General features: G+C 43.2%; 1 protein-coding gene across 8 annotated transcripts in view; it reads right to left on the reverse strand.

Moving 5' to 3' along the window:
* EPHA5 (EPH receptor A5) overlaps positions 1–14,794 on the reverse strand; it is a 196,147-nt gene that overhangs the window by 12,138 nt on the left and 169,215 nt on the right. For all 8 annotated transcript variants that reach the window (XM_063422494.1, XM_063422493.1, XM_063422492.1 and 5 more), the window contains 7 exons: positions 13,895–13,962; positions 12,418–12,543; positions 11,216–11,401; positions 7,615–7,676; positions 6,614–6,823; positions 4,741–4,890; positions 39–232 (listed from right to left, as the gene is read on the reverse strand). In XM_063422494.1, the coding sequence (XP_063278564.1) occupies positions 39–232; positions 4,741–4,890; positions 6,614–6,823; positions 7,615–7,676; positions 11,216–11,401; positions 12,418–12,543; positions 13,895–13,962 (996 nt within the window). The remainder of the gene's footprint in view (positions 1–38; positions 233–4,740; positions 4,891–6,613; positions 6,824–7,614; positions 7,677–11,215; positions 11,402–12,417; positions 12,544–13,894; positions 13,963–14,794) is intronic.

Genomic DNA, 14,794 nt, shown 5'->3' on the forward strand with positions numbered 1-14,794 from the left:
AGCTTGCTCTGAGAAATGGTTCTGGGCTGAGTCTGTACCTGCTCGATGCATTAACCAACGTCTTCAGGCTGCTCGGGTTACGGATGAGCTTGTCCAAGATGCTGACAATTTCGTCAAACTTGGGCCTGCTGTTGCGGTCCTTCTGCCAGCAGTCGAGCATTAGTTGGTAGAGAGCAGCAGGGCAGTCCATGGGACTTGGCAGGCGATAGCCTTCCTCCACAGCTTTAATCACCTGCAGGACACAACATGCAAGGGTTTTCCTCCCCTCACCTTTTTCCCAAATGCAAATTGACTTCAACATAGTCAATTTGATTTTTGGGATCGGCAATATGCTCACAAAAAATCCTGCCACTCCCCAACTCTGCACATGAGAGGCAAGCTCAGTAAGCCCCTCTATCTTTCATATTTTCTGTGGGATGGGTTGAATAACTTAATTTTTAGTCACTGCAAAATGAATCTAGAAGGCCAAGGCACTGCTGCAACCAGGGGCCCAGACTGCCTGGTTGCACTTGTTCGAAGCTCAGTTGTGGTCTCTGCGTTATATACCAGGAAACTCCTGGAGCCTATGCTAAATCCATGAAAAAGAGCCTACAGGGATTTCTGGCATCTTCTTGGAGTGCAGTGATTTTGTTTATTCAGATGTTGGCTTCTTTTTAAATGAAAAGGCATGTGCTAGACCACAAATTTGTATTACAGTAATAAAAGTCTGTCTGTATTTCAAAAGAGACTTTGAATGCTAATTGATGGATGGATTCAAGGCAGAGGCAGAACAACCATCTCATATATCATTCAATACTGTCTGGGTCTAGTAGTTTCTTAGTGTGGCCACATTTCTGCCAGGAATTTAAAATGTCAGCCCAAGAGTATGTAAATTAAAACCAGGGGAGTTGTTGCACTGATTTCAAATACAAACCATCTATGGTTTTATATCTAGAACAAGTGGTATGCATATGTGTTGCCTGCCCTCTTGAAAGGCAGAAATGAGGGCAGAATTGAAGAAGGCAACTTGTTTTCCCCAGTTTGGGGCAGATTTGTGGCAGGGCTTTAAGCCCAGTAGTTCCCATTTTGAACCATTACAATTTTCAGAGAATGCAGCTCATGTTTCAAGCCACAAGGTTCCGTATCTGTGCCAAGGGAGTCATGGCAGCCCACCTTCACACCCTCCACCCCCAAGATTCCTTGACGAAAAGGAGCTTGAAGCAGATATGTGCTACGTCCACAGGAAAATCACGTGTGCTTCACTGTCCACTCCAAAGACTACCTCAAATGCCATTCATTCTAGGCACTGCCTCACAATTTGAAAACATGCTGTGTTGAAAAAGAAGGCACTGTGGTTAGCATGGAAGTTGCTTTGGTTTTTAGCTGCTAGATGAGTAGTACAGGATGGGCTGTGTCAGACTAGCACTGCACTCAGTCATTTTTATTGAATGCAAATTCAAAATTCAGGACTGCATGGTTTGTTTTTAAACTGTCCACCATCCCAGAGCTTTTTGTTAAGTGTAAGAGTCGCAGGAATGAGCCAGGCCGGCTGAGCAGCAGAAGTGGGAACCTCAAACTCTCTGAGGATGTACACAGCAGAGAAGCAGTCAGGTGAAATTTTACCATCTTCTCCAAGGGTAAAAAGCACATCAGAAGATCTGGGCCACAAGATGTGCAGTCCTTTAGTGTGCATCTGAGATTTCATCTGGTACTGGAGCAGTAGCACCACTCTCCACCCACCCTGCACTTGCAAGGTAATCTCTTCTGTGGCCTGCCTGTGGCTCCCAGCTCCACCACACTCTGCTATTTATACTCCCTGTTCTTCACACTGTGCTTTTGAGCTGGTCCCTGATTCCAAATCTGCAGCTGCCCTATAAAGAAAAAGCTTCAGTGTGGCACAGCCATGAGAATGGCATTTGCTGTGTCCATGTCTGTATTTATAACAATAATGGGTCATCCTCCAGCTGTAGCAGAAAGAAAATAGTATCAAGACAGGGAGCAGACCATCTGGCACCAGATCAGAATATCTGAACTATATCTGCAGTGGGGTTATGCGTGCTGGATATTCCTGGCAGTAACATCACAATCAATAGCGTTAACTCAATTTACAGGATGTCATTTGTCCTGGTGATACAATGTAAATGGTATCAAAATACTGCGGGAAGCTAGGATGCTGAAATACACTCTTACATCTGAAGGTGCCTTCAGGCGTCTAACAGTAAGAGGAGCAAAAAAACCGAAACAACAAAGACTGAGTCACTTGTAGCCACCACAGTGATTAGAAAATAAGAAAATGGGACATTTGCTGCTCCATTCATTGGTGTGTACTGCTTTGTAAGACTTGAACATTTAGGATTTGCACCTAGGGAGGCACTTTTGTTTCTCTTCTGGACAAGCACTATTCAGTTATGGATTGGGGTGACTGAACTGGGTGTTTAGGAGAGGACAATTTGGGATAGTCTATTCCAGTAAACCAAAGCAACAGTCAGTGGTGTTTTCACAGATTCCCCAGTCTGAACACTAAAAATCAACCACGACTATCTAGCTTATCAACCTATGCAACACAGGCTACAATCGTCCTCTCAATACACATTCCACATCAAAGCCTTATCTTGTGGTCAAGCCAAAGCATATTTGTAGAGGGCCATCTAGAAATCAGCATGACTTTAAAATGTGATTTGTAGCCTTAAAACATTTCCTGCCCTACTGCACTTCACCTCCTTTAAAGCAAGCCATCTGTAACACGGTGAGAATAATTTTGCTCATCATCAGCTGTGGCTGAAAATGATGAGCTTTAATTACAAGCCATGCGACAAGAAACTCTTGTGCAACAGAGTCCAAAATTTATGTGACCCCTTTTTCTTCTGCACAAAAACCAGTGCTGTATCTAACACCACTGACTCTTATGTCAGCACAAGCAGAGGAGGAAAGAAGAGGAGGCCTTCAGGAGCTGAAGGAGGAAGAATTGCATGAGAAATATGCCACAGCACTAAGATAAGTTCCTATGTCACCACCATCCAGGCACTTATCATTTGCACAAAGGGCAGAGGCAAGTAACACAGAGGTTACACAAGCTAAGCCTAGGCAGGAACTGATGTTCATAAACACCTCACTAGTCCTTTGTTTTCTACTTTCATTCCAGGTAAATCTGTGCCCCACAGAACAGAGGCATTTGGGCTTTTTGGAACAGTTCTGTAAAGTGTGGATGCTCACAGTGTTATGATTCAGACAAGGGACTCCCCTGGCCACAGAAGATTATTTCACTGGCATCAGCCTCAATCTTGGCCTGGCATTTACTGAACAACATCTGTGCTACGCCAGTGCATCACCATTAAAGATAGTTACAGTGCTCAGTGTGAACGAAAAAGCTTGGCTCTCAACTGCTGCATTCTTTGCACAGACTATGGAAGCAAGTCCCTGTATTTGATTAAGATAAATCCTTGTGTAGGTACATGCTGCTTTACTGAACTTCTTGCAAATGTGACAGCCTCAGCAATGCAGAAGCAGTGGGGCATTCATGCCAAACAGCGTGCTCAGGTCTCTGGCAAGAAGCATGGCGTGACCATCTCAAAGGTACTGCTTGTTTCCATGCCTGGACTCAAAGTGAGATGAGATAGGAGCTCAGCATGACAGGTAGTAACATCCACTGATGGCAGAGGCTCACTAACAAAACTCAGGAAGAGCAGAATGCTCAGCCAGAGCCCTGACTGCCAGTGAAACAGCAGAAAAGTCATTGGAATAGGAATGCTGCTCAAAAAAGCAGAAAGGATGAAACACCAAGTATTGTGACCAGAGGAAACCCATCCAGCAGTAGGATTTCTGCAGGTAGCAGGGCTGTCCAACATGCCTTGTGGTGAATCTGACCTCACAACTAGCTGGCATTCTCAGAGACCTTTGCAAAGCATAATTCTCAGAGTTGTGAAGAGGAAGGAGTGACCTAGAAAATCTGGCTACCCCAGGCTTCTATTTTTTTAGCCTTAGACATGGACAGATGTTGATGGTGAGATCAGGGTAGAGTGCAGCCCTGCAGTAGGATCAAGATATCCTTACTGGGCTGGGATTGGAGCTGCAGTCAAGTGGGAGAGAATATTCCCAGGCATCTCACTCTTTGGAGATGCTTCAGAGAGTGGCCTGGAGGTCAGAGGCTCAAGGGGGCACTGAAACCCAGGAGCAAGGGGACACATGAAGGATACTGTACAAATGAATGAGAGTTTGTGCAAGCACAGACTTACAAGATGTTCGCAACTGGAGCAGAACTATTCTCTTGAGATCAGCAGTGCAAGAACAACGAACATGTAGCTCTGTGGACTGCTGTCACTAGATCAAATCATCCAGCTTTTCTGCTGGGAAACAAAGCTCTTACCATGACTATCCTCAGATTCTGCTTTATGTGGCAGCAGGGGTTTGAACACACAACTAAAATGCTGCCAGTTTATCAGCATCTATCCCCTGGCAGGCCTTTGTCATTAAGCAGAGGAGGGACAGGCTCCAGCTCTAACAGCATTAGTGAAGCTTCACTGGTCTGCTGGGGGAAGCAGGCTTGCCTCCTTGCAGACACACTTCCCTCTGTGCACAGCCTGTTCTGAGTTGCTGCAAAAAAAAGACAGCATCAAACAGGAGGATCATTTCTCTCTGGCACAGGGGAGCAAAGCCGTTTTTACAGCAGCTCTCCTCCTCTTGTCCCCATCCTGCCTCTCAGATTGCAGGATGAATGCTGAGCCCTCAAAGTCCCATCACACAGCAGCTCTGGCACGTGCTTACATCTTGGTTTGTCATTTCCCAGTAAGGCCTCTCGCCGTAGGACATCACCTCCCACATTACAATGCCGTAGCTCCAGACGTCGCTGGCAGATGTGAATTTGCGGAAGGCAATCGCTTCAGGGGCTGTCCATCGAATGGGGATCTTCCCTCCCTAAATGGAAAAGAAACGGAGAAAAAACCCAAAAAACAGATTGCAGAGGAGGGCAGAGAACATGCGAAAAAAGTCGAAACAGCTCTTCTCAGAGCACCAAGGGATGTTATTTTCTCTCTGGAAAGAGACATCGAATTTTAAAGTAAATCTGTTTGACAGCATGGGGCCCCTTTCCACATTATCTCAGCCCATAAGCATTTGTGGGCTGCCTACTAATTGGCTGTCCTGAAGGTTTGTTGTTTGAATGCTGGGACATGTATAGGATCAACATCTCAATTATGTTGCACTGGTTGGTAAGGGAATACAGTTCCTCCATTTCTGAGAGCGAGCTGGGGAGGAACAGACAGTTCTGAAGCTGAGGAAGACTTTGATCTAATGAGGGCTTCATGCAAATTGCTGCAGAAGTAATTCCCTTTTTTTAATTTTTTTTTTTTAATGCAGTCCTGGCCCTGCAGAGAGATCTGTGTATCAGGCACAGAAATTTGTGTGTGCAAAGACCAGCCTGCTTGGCCTCTGCTGTGGGACTGAAAATGATGCCACAGCTGTCAAATGTGCTTTGCTGTTTCCTTTTCTCCTTTCTCTCATTTTAGAAATCAAACTTCAGATCAGCTCTGAGAAAGGAAAGGGGAGGGAAGGGAGAATCTGGATTAAGGCATACTTTTCTCATTGGGTTTAAAGAGTTATCTCCCTTGATTTGTATAAAAGATATTATACTGTGAAGTCCCTTCCTCTCTGTGTTGAGCTAAATATTGGAAGATCTCCCTGCATGCCCCCTAACAGTGCTTGTTATTGGAAAAAGACAGGATTTGGAACGCATTTTCAAAGCAACTTTTAAAAAGTCTCTTCTTACTGTAATTACTTATTCAGCAGCGCATGCCTTTAGCGCAGTGCCAATTAGCTCGTGGCAGCACATGGGAGCCACAGCAGAGCTGGCCAAGAGCCCTTCAACCTGCAGGGAAGTGCCAGTCCAGCTGTGCACTGAGTCCCATCATGGGGACATGACTGACAAAAGCTAAAAGGCCGTTCCAAGATGTCCACAGGAACTGGGAACATGACTGCAGACAGCTCCCACCACCCACCAAACAATACCCTTGGAAAAACAGTAATAAGACATGTCCAAGGTGTGCCAATCAATGCCATGAATACTGGAGGCTCTCTCCAAGCCTGTGCTGCTGAGGCTGGGTCCTGTCTGCCCCTCTCTGCAGTGCCAGTGTCACATGGGCAGAGCAGTGGCAGAGCACGGATGCTGGAGAAGCTCTTTCTTGGGTTGGGAGAAATTACTCTCAACTGGGTAATGCTGAGGGCAATGTGCAGTATTTGCAATGGGCATTCATTACACACTTACCAGCATTCAGAAGACCATGGCTTACATCACAGGATGGGTGCCTGAGCAAAGCAATTGCTCTTTCCTCCCTTTCATATCCACCAAAGAGGACAGAATAGAGCTTGGAAACATGGCAACTTTGCAAAGTTTGCTATTTGACTCATGTACCCAACTTAAACTTAGGAGCTATTAGTTAAGCTCTGTGTTATTTGGCCATTCCCACTATAAATTGAAGGCACGTGCAAATTTAATTTATTGATACCACCTGATCAAACGCCCTTGCACAGTTTAGAGGCTCTGGGTTTGTAGAAACCTCCTTGCTAGAGAGCCTGAACACCAAAATGTGGTAAGAAATACATTTCTCTTGAGCTCAACCAATTTGGTAACCCCTTAACTCACCCTGGTTGTGTAGGCTGCTTCGGGGTCATCCTCCAAGACTCTGGAGAGGCCGAAGTCTGACACTTTGCAGACCAAGTTGCTGTTGATCAGGATGTTCCTGGCGGCCAGATCTCTGTGCACGTAACCCATGTCAGACAGGTACTTCATTCCTGACGCGATGCCTCGCAGCATCCCCACCAGCTGGATGACTGTGAACTGCCCATCATTCTTCTGCAAAAGGAAGGAGACATCTGATGAGTTGAGAGCCTCTGCACCCTCAGCATTGGATGTGCATGAATAAAAATGCAAAGGCAAGTCTCCACGGAAGGAAACCAGGAAAATTAATAATTCATTACTCTCATGCTCTGACCATGAAGCTTTTCTAAGTTTCACTGTTTAGATTAGGATCTCTAGAGACAAAGCTGAAGAAATGTAGTTCTTTTAACTTGAGATCAAGGAGTGAGCTGCTTCTCCTGGTGACTGATAAAGAGACTGTGACTGGCAGTGACCACATGTATAAGGGCTGGGCTGTTTCTTGGTCAGGCAACTGCATGGCACCAAGCTGCATGGAAATCCTACCTGTAGGGGTTCACAAATGCTTTAGGGGTTCATGAATGCTCTTCTCCATGTTGCCACATTGCATTTGTAACCACTTCCCCCACTCTCCCTTCTCTAGCACTTACATTTCATGGAAAAACCCTGACAAGTCTGGGGTTTGCTATGCTGCAGTATGGATCTGCTGTTGAACCACACAACATTTTGCAGGATAAGTGAATACTTTCCACATAGTCAACTGCCTTCTAAAATGAAGTAATATTCTCCAACTTATTCTTAGCTGTTTTGATCATTGCATGCACCAGGTCCTTCATAATGCTGTGTAAATGCAGATCAAAGAGACAACTGAGCTGCTCCTGCCTCCAGACAGCACCCAGAAAACATTTTCACTGACATTAACCATCTACAAAGAACTCAAACCTCCACAAAGTCCCCAGGTCCCCCTGGAAAAACAATCTAAGCAATACCTTTAAAAATGTATCCAGAGAGCCATTCTCCATGTATTCAGTCACTATCATTACTGGTTTGCCTGGAAAAAAAAAAGTGCAAGAGTTTGTTATGAATTTATCTAAAAAATACAAGCAATAAAAAGGTCTTTTAATAGTGTGTCTGCATCTAGATATACAGCCATGCAACAGTAAATCTACACCAAGACACTGCTGTCCCAGCAGGATGACAAGAGTTGTTCCCAGAGTATATACAGAAGTAGGGAAATAGAGGAGGAGGGGATGAAAAAGTAATATCATATTATGGGTGGGATAGCAAGCCCTAGAGTGTTTAGATGATGATTGAGGAGGACGTTGCAAGCTGAACCCAGGCAGCCTTGTTCTTGTCTCCACCAACAAGCTGAAAGCTTGCAGAGGCCAAACTGCACACAGCAACCTCTTTGGACCCTTGCAAGCTTCTACACCCTGAAGTAACAATGGGAGCTCAACAAGAGCAACAAAGATGATCTGAAGCTTGATCTTGGTAGCCACTAAATCAAGACCAGGAAAGGATGGGATTACATTCCTTGCGATTCAAGTAATTCCATGTGACTACTCTTGTAAACACATCTGGAAGTAAGAAAAGGAGTATTTATGCTCCAGAACAAAAGCTCATTAAGTGTGGAATGAATGCAAGCGGAAATCAAAGTAAAAGTTCTTAACAAAAGACCTGGTCTCCTATTGTTGACAGGAATAATAATGTTTTTCCAAATCTGTTTGATTAATTTTCATGCCCGAGTCATTTTAATGGTAATTATATATAGTTTTTGCTCTGTTTTTATATCTAATTTCTCGCTAGCTTGCCACAATGGCATAGCAATAATTAATGTGGTGTGCTCCAGCCCTTGTAAATTCAATGAAATCTTATAAGAACATGTAAATTATTTTTTATTTAAATCAATTTCCATTAGCTAGCACAAAGCACAGACAAAAGAGGAGCTGTCAATTATTTGTAAAGTGCATTATAAATGTCTTTTATAGAAATGATCAACGAGAGCTGCCATGTATCATAACATGCACATGAAAGTAAATACTAAAAATCAGCACGTCCTACCATTTAGATAGATCTTAATTTTCCCATTTTTGATTACCTTAACTATTTTGCCTAATTTACTGCTTAATTATGTACTTAACAAAGGTAATTGTGAACTTGTCAATCAAAATACTCACTGCTGTGCAAACACTATCTTTGCAGCATGAAGGACCTGTGCTGCTTCAATTCTTTTACATTACTCTCCCAGCTGTTGCCCAAGCTTGAAACTTGCCCTAAATGTTACTTTTGATATGAGAAATGCACCTTGAGATCATGAAAAACATTGCTGAAACCCAAATAAAAGGATGGGGCCCATCTTTAAGGATGATAGCCATCTGTCCTATGCTGAATGTAGGGAGGAGAGATCTGGGGGGCCATTGCTATCAGATGGCAAACATGTCAGTGGCTTTGCAGGAAAGAAAACTCCAGGGATATCTCAACTGTTAATTTGTTTTGTTTTGTTTTTAACAGCTAAATACCCAGCTGTAGCATGGGGTCCCCTATCTCTGACCCTTCAAGGCAGCGTTGCAGTGAGAACGGTGTCTTGTTATGCCACTGCCCTGGGGACCTCCTCCAGACTCCTGCCTTTGCATGCCACCAGAGGGAAAAAAAAGTAACATTTCTGGCACTTCTGTTTCATTATCTGACTGCTGCAGGTTGGCAGCAATCATGGAATAAATCAACCCCATACCCCAGAGCATGGAAATAAGGACACGAATAGATAACTTTCTACAAAATAAAATAAAGTAAACATCCATCCTTCCAAAGTGCTGGGCTGATTCTCTGTGTCACCAGGGCTCCCTCCTGCTGGCATTACATGGTCATAAAATATACGTGGATGGCACTCATGTCAGTGGTGTGCACATGAGTGCAACCAAATGGGATGCAAATGAAAACTGTCACTACCTTTGTAAAGCAGAAATACCTGAGGGTTTGTCTGCAAAGGGACAATGATTAGTCCAAATTAACTAAGGTGTGCATTTGAACTACGTTAGTTAAACACAACAATATTCTCATTCAGAATGAAAAATGGGCCTGATTCAATTTAACTTAATTTACTTCTGAAGTAAATCATGATGCAGCAAAGGCATTTTACCCTAAAGATCTGATTCTACAAAAGGCCTGAAGATACTGAAGAATAAAAGAAGTTAAATACTTTGAGAGAACAGAATAGTTAGCGATTTATAAAGGTTACTTTGGTCCATATAAAAGAAAAGGCAAAACCTACAAATATGCTCCAGATATCTGCCTGAAAAAAAAAATTTGAGTGCAGAAACAAACATTTAGTGAGCTATGAGAAGCTCTGGGTGCATACATCCCCCAGAATCCAAACCCCAGTTGCTTCCAGTCCAATTTAGAAGCAGAGCTCCCTGTGTTTCCATAGCCTTTGGAGTAGACAGCCACTTTATATAAAAGGCAGCTTGCTAGGGAGGCACACTCTTGCTAAAAGTGGAATTTCCAACCATCCCCTGAGGCCCCAGCAGCCATAAAGACTCAGGCTCATGGCAGTAGCAGCTTTCATGGATGTATAATCATCACTCGCTCTCTGCCCAATATTCCACATCTCTGCAGAACTAGAAATTGGAGCTCTTACACAGGGTGTCCCTGAGAGATTTGGTACTTACTAAAATTTTGGGAGAAATCCATTTTTGGTCATTTTTTTCTTAGGAGTTTTAGAAAATGCAATTTCAAGGAAAAATTCAAGAAAAGGCTGTTGGTTACAAAACATCATTGACTTTGTGGAAGTTACAAGAACACACAGCTAGAGCCTCTGTATGGTGTCTGTTGCAGCTCTGAAAATGAACTAATGTTGGAGACTCTTCCTCTGAGGAGTGACTGAGAGCAGCCACATGGCCCCAAGTGCCACCACCTGAACAGCAGCAGCTAAGCAAACTCTGAGATTGCCAAACAGGAAAGCAAGAGGAGAGACAGCCATTCACACCTGTGAGGCTGGTGCTTCTTCACTTAAAACACATCCTAAAATACAGAAGTAGTTGTTTTCAACAAAATAGTCCTTGATATAAAGCAGATCCTCCAAGGCTCTAAAATGGATGAATAACAACAGCTCTACACATTTTCCACAACCTCAGCACAGCATCAACAATCTTGCCCTGAGCACATTTGGAAGTGCTGTCCCTTTCCCTGCCATTATCTTTAGTGCATACAGTAATTTGGAGAAGAACTGGGCTGGAAAAGTTACAGAGGGCTGTTTTGCTAACTGAGCAGTCAGAACTCAGTGACTCTCATGCTGAGATGCCCTCAATCCCTCCCATATGCCAGCACCATGGGCAACTATTACCAGGTGCATCTCTGGCGGATCCCAGAGGGAGCTTGCTTTAATTGCGGTTTTATACATTCCTGTCATCTTCACCTACAGTCCCGTTCTCCTTCCCTACTTCAGGAAAGCAAAACTTTTCTTGGAGAAATTATGAAAAGTGCATTCAGACCAGGCATCACCTGGGCCTTTCTCCCCGAACAGCCAGAGTTAGAGATCACACACAGAATTCACAGAAAGTTCACAGAGAGCAGTCCACAGCAAGTTGTACCTACTTTTTGTGACAACACCTTCCAGGTGGATGATGTTGGGGTGGTCAAACTGCCCCATGATGCTTGCCTCTCCCAAGAAATCTCTTCTCTGTTTCTCTGTGTATCCCACCTTCAGGGTTTTGATAGCCACCGGAAACTCACGCTTTCCCTGCAGCTTCAGCCTCCCACTGCAGACTTCCCCAAATTCACCTTCAGAAGAAAATGAGGAAGAATGGGATCACACCTCATCAAGGGAACACATACTGCACCTCTGTCTACAGGATGCAGCACAGCCTTGGCTGATGAAAAGCACAAAGGGCTGCCCTGCGTCCATGGATATGGACTGCTGAACATCACAGTGAGGACTATCTCAAACAGCCACTGTACCACAAGCCAAGTAATTCATAAGCACAAGAAAACTTTGAGTAAAAATGTCATTTTCCTATATTTAAAGAGCTATGCTTTATATTCCACTGGGCTTTTTTCTCATTTCATGTTTTTGTCTACTATATGAAAGAGTCCTGTCATACCCTATACCACTGTCCTGTGTGGATAGCTGTAAAACTCAAATGATTTGCTTCTTAACCTTCCTTTGGTAAGTTACATAGATGGAAAGCTGTCAGCCTTTCACAGGAACACATATTTTTATGACTATAAACTCTTTACAATTTTATTACTACCTTTCCCAAAAAGTAACCTAAATGGATTTTTTTCTGATGAACACTAAATTACGCCCAAACTCACAATTTCAGAGGACAGAAAATACTCCTAATGTTGGATGCAAGTCTAAACAAACAGCTTTACTGGAAACAAAACAGGAGTTTCTCCTTTTAACCAAGGAAGTTTAAAGCTCTGGACTTCGACTTGCGCTTTTTTAATGTCCCGGGTGATATCTTTAATTTTTGCTTCAAGCCTGACCTTAATGTTGGGGGATAAAAAGGTTCAAATGGTAAAAAGAATGTGAAACTTAAGTGACTCCTTTCTCTTATCATCCATTGAAATAGCTCAACTGACCATTTGTGACCATTTCCTGACATTTTCAGTTCAGCTCCTGAATTTCAAAACTGCAGACAATGACAGGTCTGTCCCAAACTTCAGCTGGAACATGCTCAGCTTCACTTGCAGGGTACCTAACAGTTCAAATTTTTCACAGCCCTTCCCAGATATCTCATGTTAAGGAAGCCATCCCTTCACATTGCTACGGGTCATGGAATGCATTTCCATACCAGCTCCAATAACTCTTTCAATGGTTATGCATGAAGCTTCAATTTCCTTAGCAAACTCGTGGACAGCTTGATTAGGGTCCTCGTAGGTGTGGGGGTCAACATAGGTCCTCACTCCAGGCAGCTTAACTGCAAACACAAATTAAGCACATTTAATGGCAAATGACATCATGTAAAATGGGCAATACACTCCCGTCCCTTGCACTCTGCTCCTCTGGAAATTTAATTCTATGGTGAAAATGAGTATCATTCCTGAAAAACGACATTTAGTTTATATGTGACGCATGTGCAACTTCAGCATATTTAGAAAAGCACAACAGTGGTCAGCTGGGAATGATGTGCAGCTAAAAATCCGTTTTGGTGCTGTGTAATGGGTTAGTCCAGTGTCTGGTAGAAAAGAATCCCTCTCTGGAACCAGAGAGGAACACCAGGAAGAAAAGTACAAATAGCAGAATGTTACAGGAGTAATTTGCAAAGCAAGCTGGATGGATGGGGATTGATGGAGAGCTGAAATAAATTATGCCCTAGCAGTCACACATCAGCTAATCAATCGCCCATATTATTTCAAACAGAGTTACTGAGATCTGAAAGAACTGCATTTTTGCAGTACAAAGCCTGTGGGTTGTATCAGAATAAATATAATCAATAGCAGGCTTTTTCTCCTGGACTTGAGAGGCGAAAAGGTATTTTCATTATCCATATTATAAGTTTGTTTTGACAATCATTAAGGCTACTCACATGAAGAATTGTTCATCAGTCTAATGAGACAGCTACATTACACTGTGGCTCTTAATTGATTTGCTTCCTGCTGCCTTCATTACATAGCACTAATGGAAATTTGACTTTCACTCACAATGTGTTTGCCTTTTCCACCCCAAAAGGCACCTCACTGTTACCCATCTTCAGATCCTACAGCTCTTGATGAAGGAAGGACTGATAGCAACCACGAGATTTACTTTCTAGCATCACTGCAGAGGGGTTTTCTATACAAGGGCATTAACACAGCATTTCTGAAAGCTTCCTAGGAGCAGGAAATAGGTGCTATTCCTCACATCTCTGCAGAGGGATCCAAGCTGAAGAGTAGCAGTGGGCTTGGTCCTCACAGCTGGCAGGGGTGAAGCAAAGGTTTCAAACAGGTATTTTGGACTGATGCATCCAGACCACAAAAATGTTGAATTGTTATGTGCCGAGCAGAAAAAAATTGATAACATCTTGGTTCACACAGCAAAGACAGAGGAACAAATCAAAATGGCTCACTAGAAAGATCTGGTGCAAACAGACTAGCTCTGTTTGCACCAGAGCTAGCACATATATGGACTAGCTATTCACATACATGTGAATACGGGGACCTACTATATAAACTATTACTTTGTGAATTACCAGCAAAACCAGATTTTTTTTTCCAGAAAACCACCTCTCAGTTAATTTCTCATTACCACAGAAAGCCAAAACCACATATATATGTTTGCTCTTTACTCACTGTGGCCATTATGGAAATGCATCTTTTCTTCTTCTGGATCTTGCTTAGCCTTGCTATAGCCACATCGCCTGGAAAAAAACAAACAAACAAACAACACAACAGAAGAGTATTTTTGTCTCTGGTATGGCAGAACTCCATTCTCTACTTTGAATCATACAAATCAAAAAAACCCAGAGCAGTGAGGAACCCAACGTCTCTTGTGGCTCTATTGCTGCTGTCCCAGTTTTAGCTCATCAAACTAGCTGCAATTTCCCTAACGGGATTCCAGGCTCAAGGCCCATGGATTTTCAATTTGACTTGTGTTTCCAAATCCCACAGATGCTTCTGAACAACTTCACTCTACCTGACATTTAATACAGCTATTATTAAGAAGAAAAGAGAGCAGGAACAGGAAGGACAATGAAAGGGGAATGGGATGAAACATTAGAATTGCAGAAACAAAATCTCCTGGACTGCAAAGCTTTTGCAGGCACTGTGTTGTATGTCTTGCATGCTCCCTTTCATCCACTGTGCATTTGCACAGAACTTTGAACTATGGTATTTTAGAAAATGGCCTTGTGTAAACATTAACATCTTATACACATGCAAAATAATGGCTTAAGACAAAACGAAACAAAAAACCAAACTTGTTGCCTCACTGCCTTCAGGTGTCTCCTACATATTTTTGGCTCTGTACAGCATTTCATGCACATCTCCTCTCTTTCCAGGGGAGCTGCCATTCATGGAATCCCCTCTGCCCAGCACAAAAGAGTCCCTGACTCTTCATTCTTCTCATTGGTTTTCTAGGTGATAGTTTTGTATTAGCATTAACTGCTATGGTGGGATTTCTGAGATCTGCATCACTGAGACAACCACATGGAAGCCCTGGGATAACTGCGTAGGCAAGAAAAATTGCTATAC

Source organism: Prinia subflava, chromosome Z, assembly GCF_021018805.1.
Source record: "Prinia subflava isolate CZ2003 ecotype Zambia chromosome Z, Cam_Psub_1.2, whole genome shotgun sequence".
Classification (NCBI taxonomy): Eukaryota; Metazoa; Chordata; class Aves; order Passeriformes; family Cisticolidae; genus Prinia; species Prinia subflava.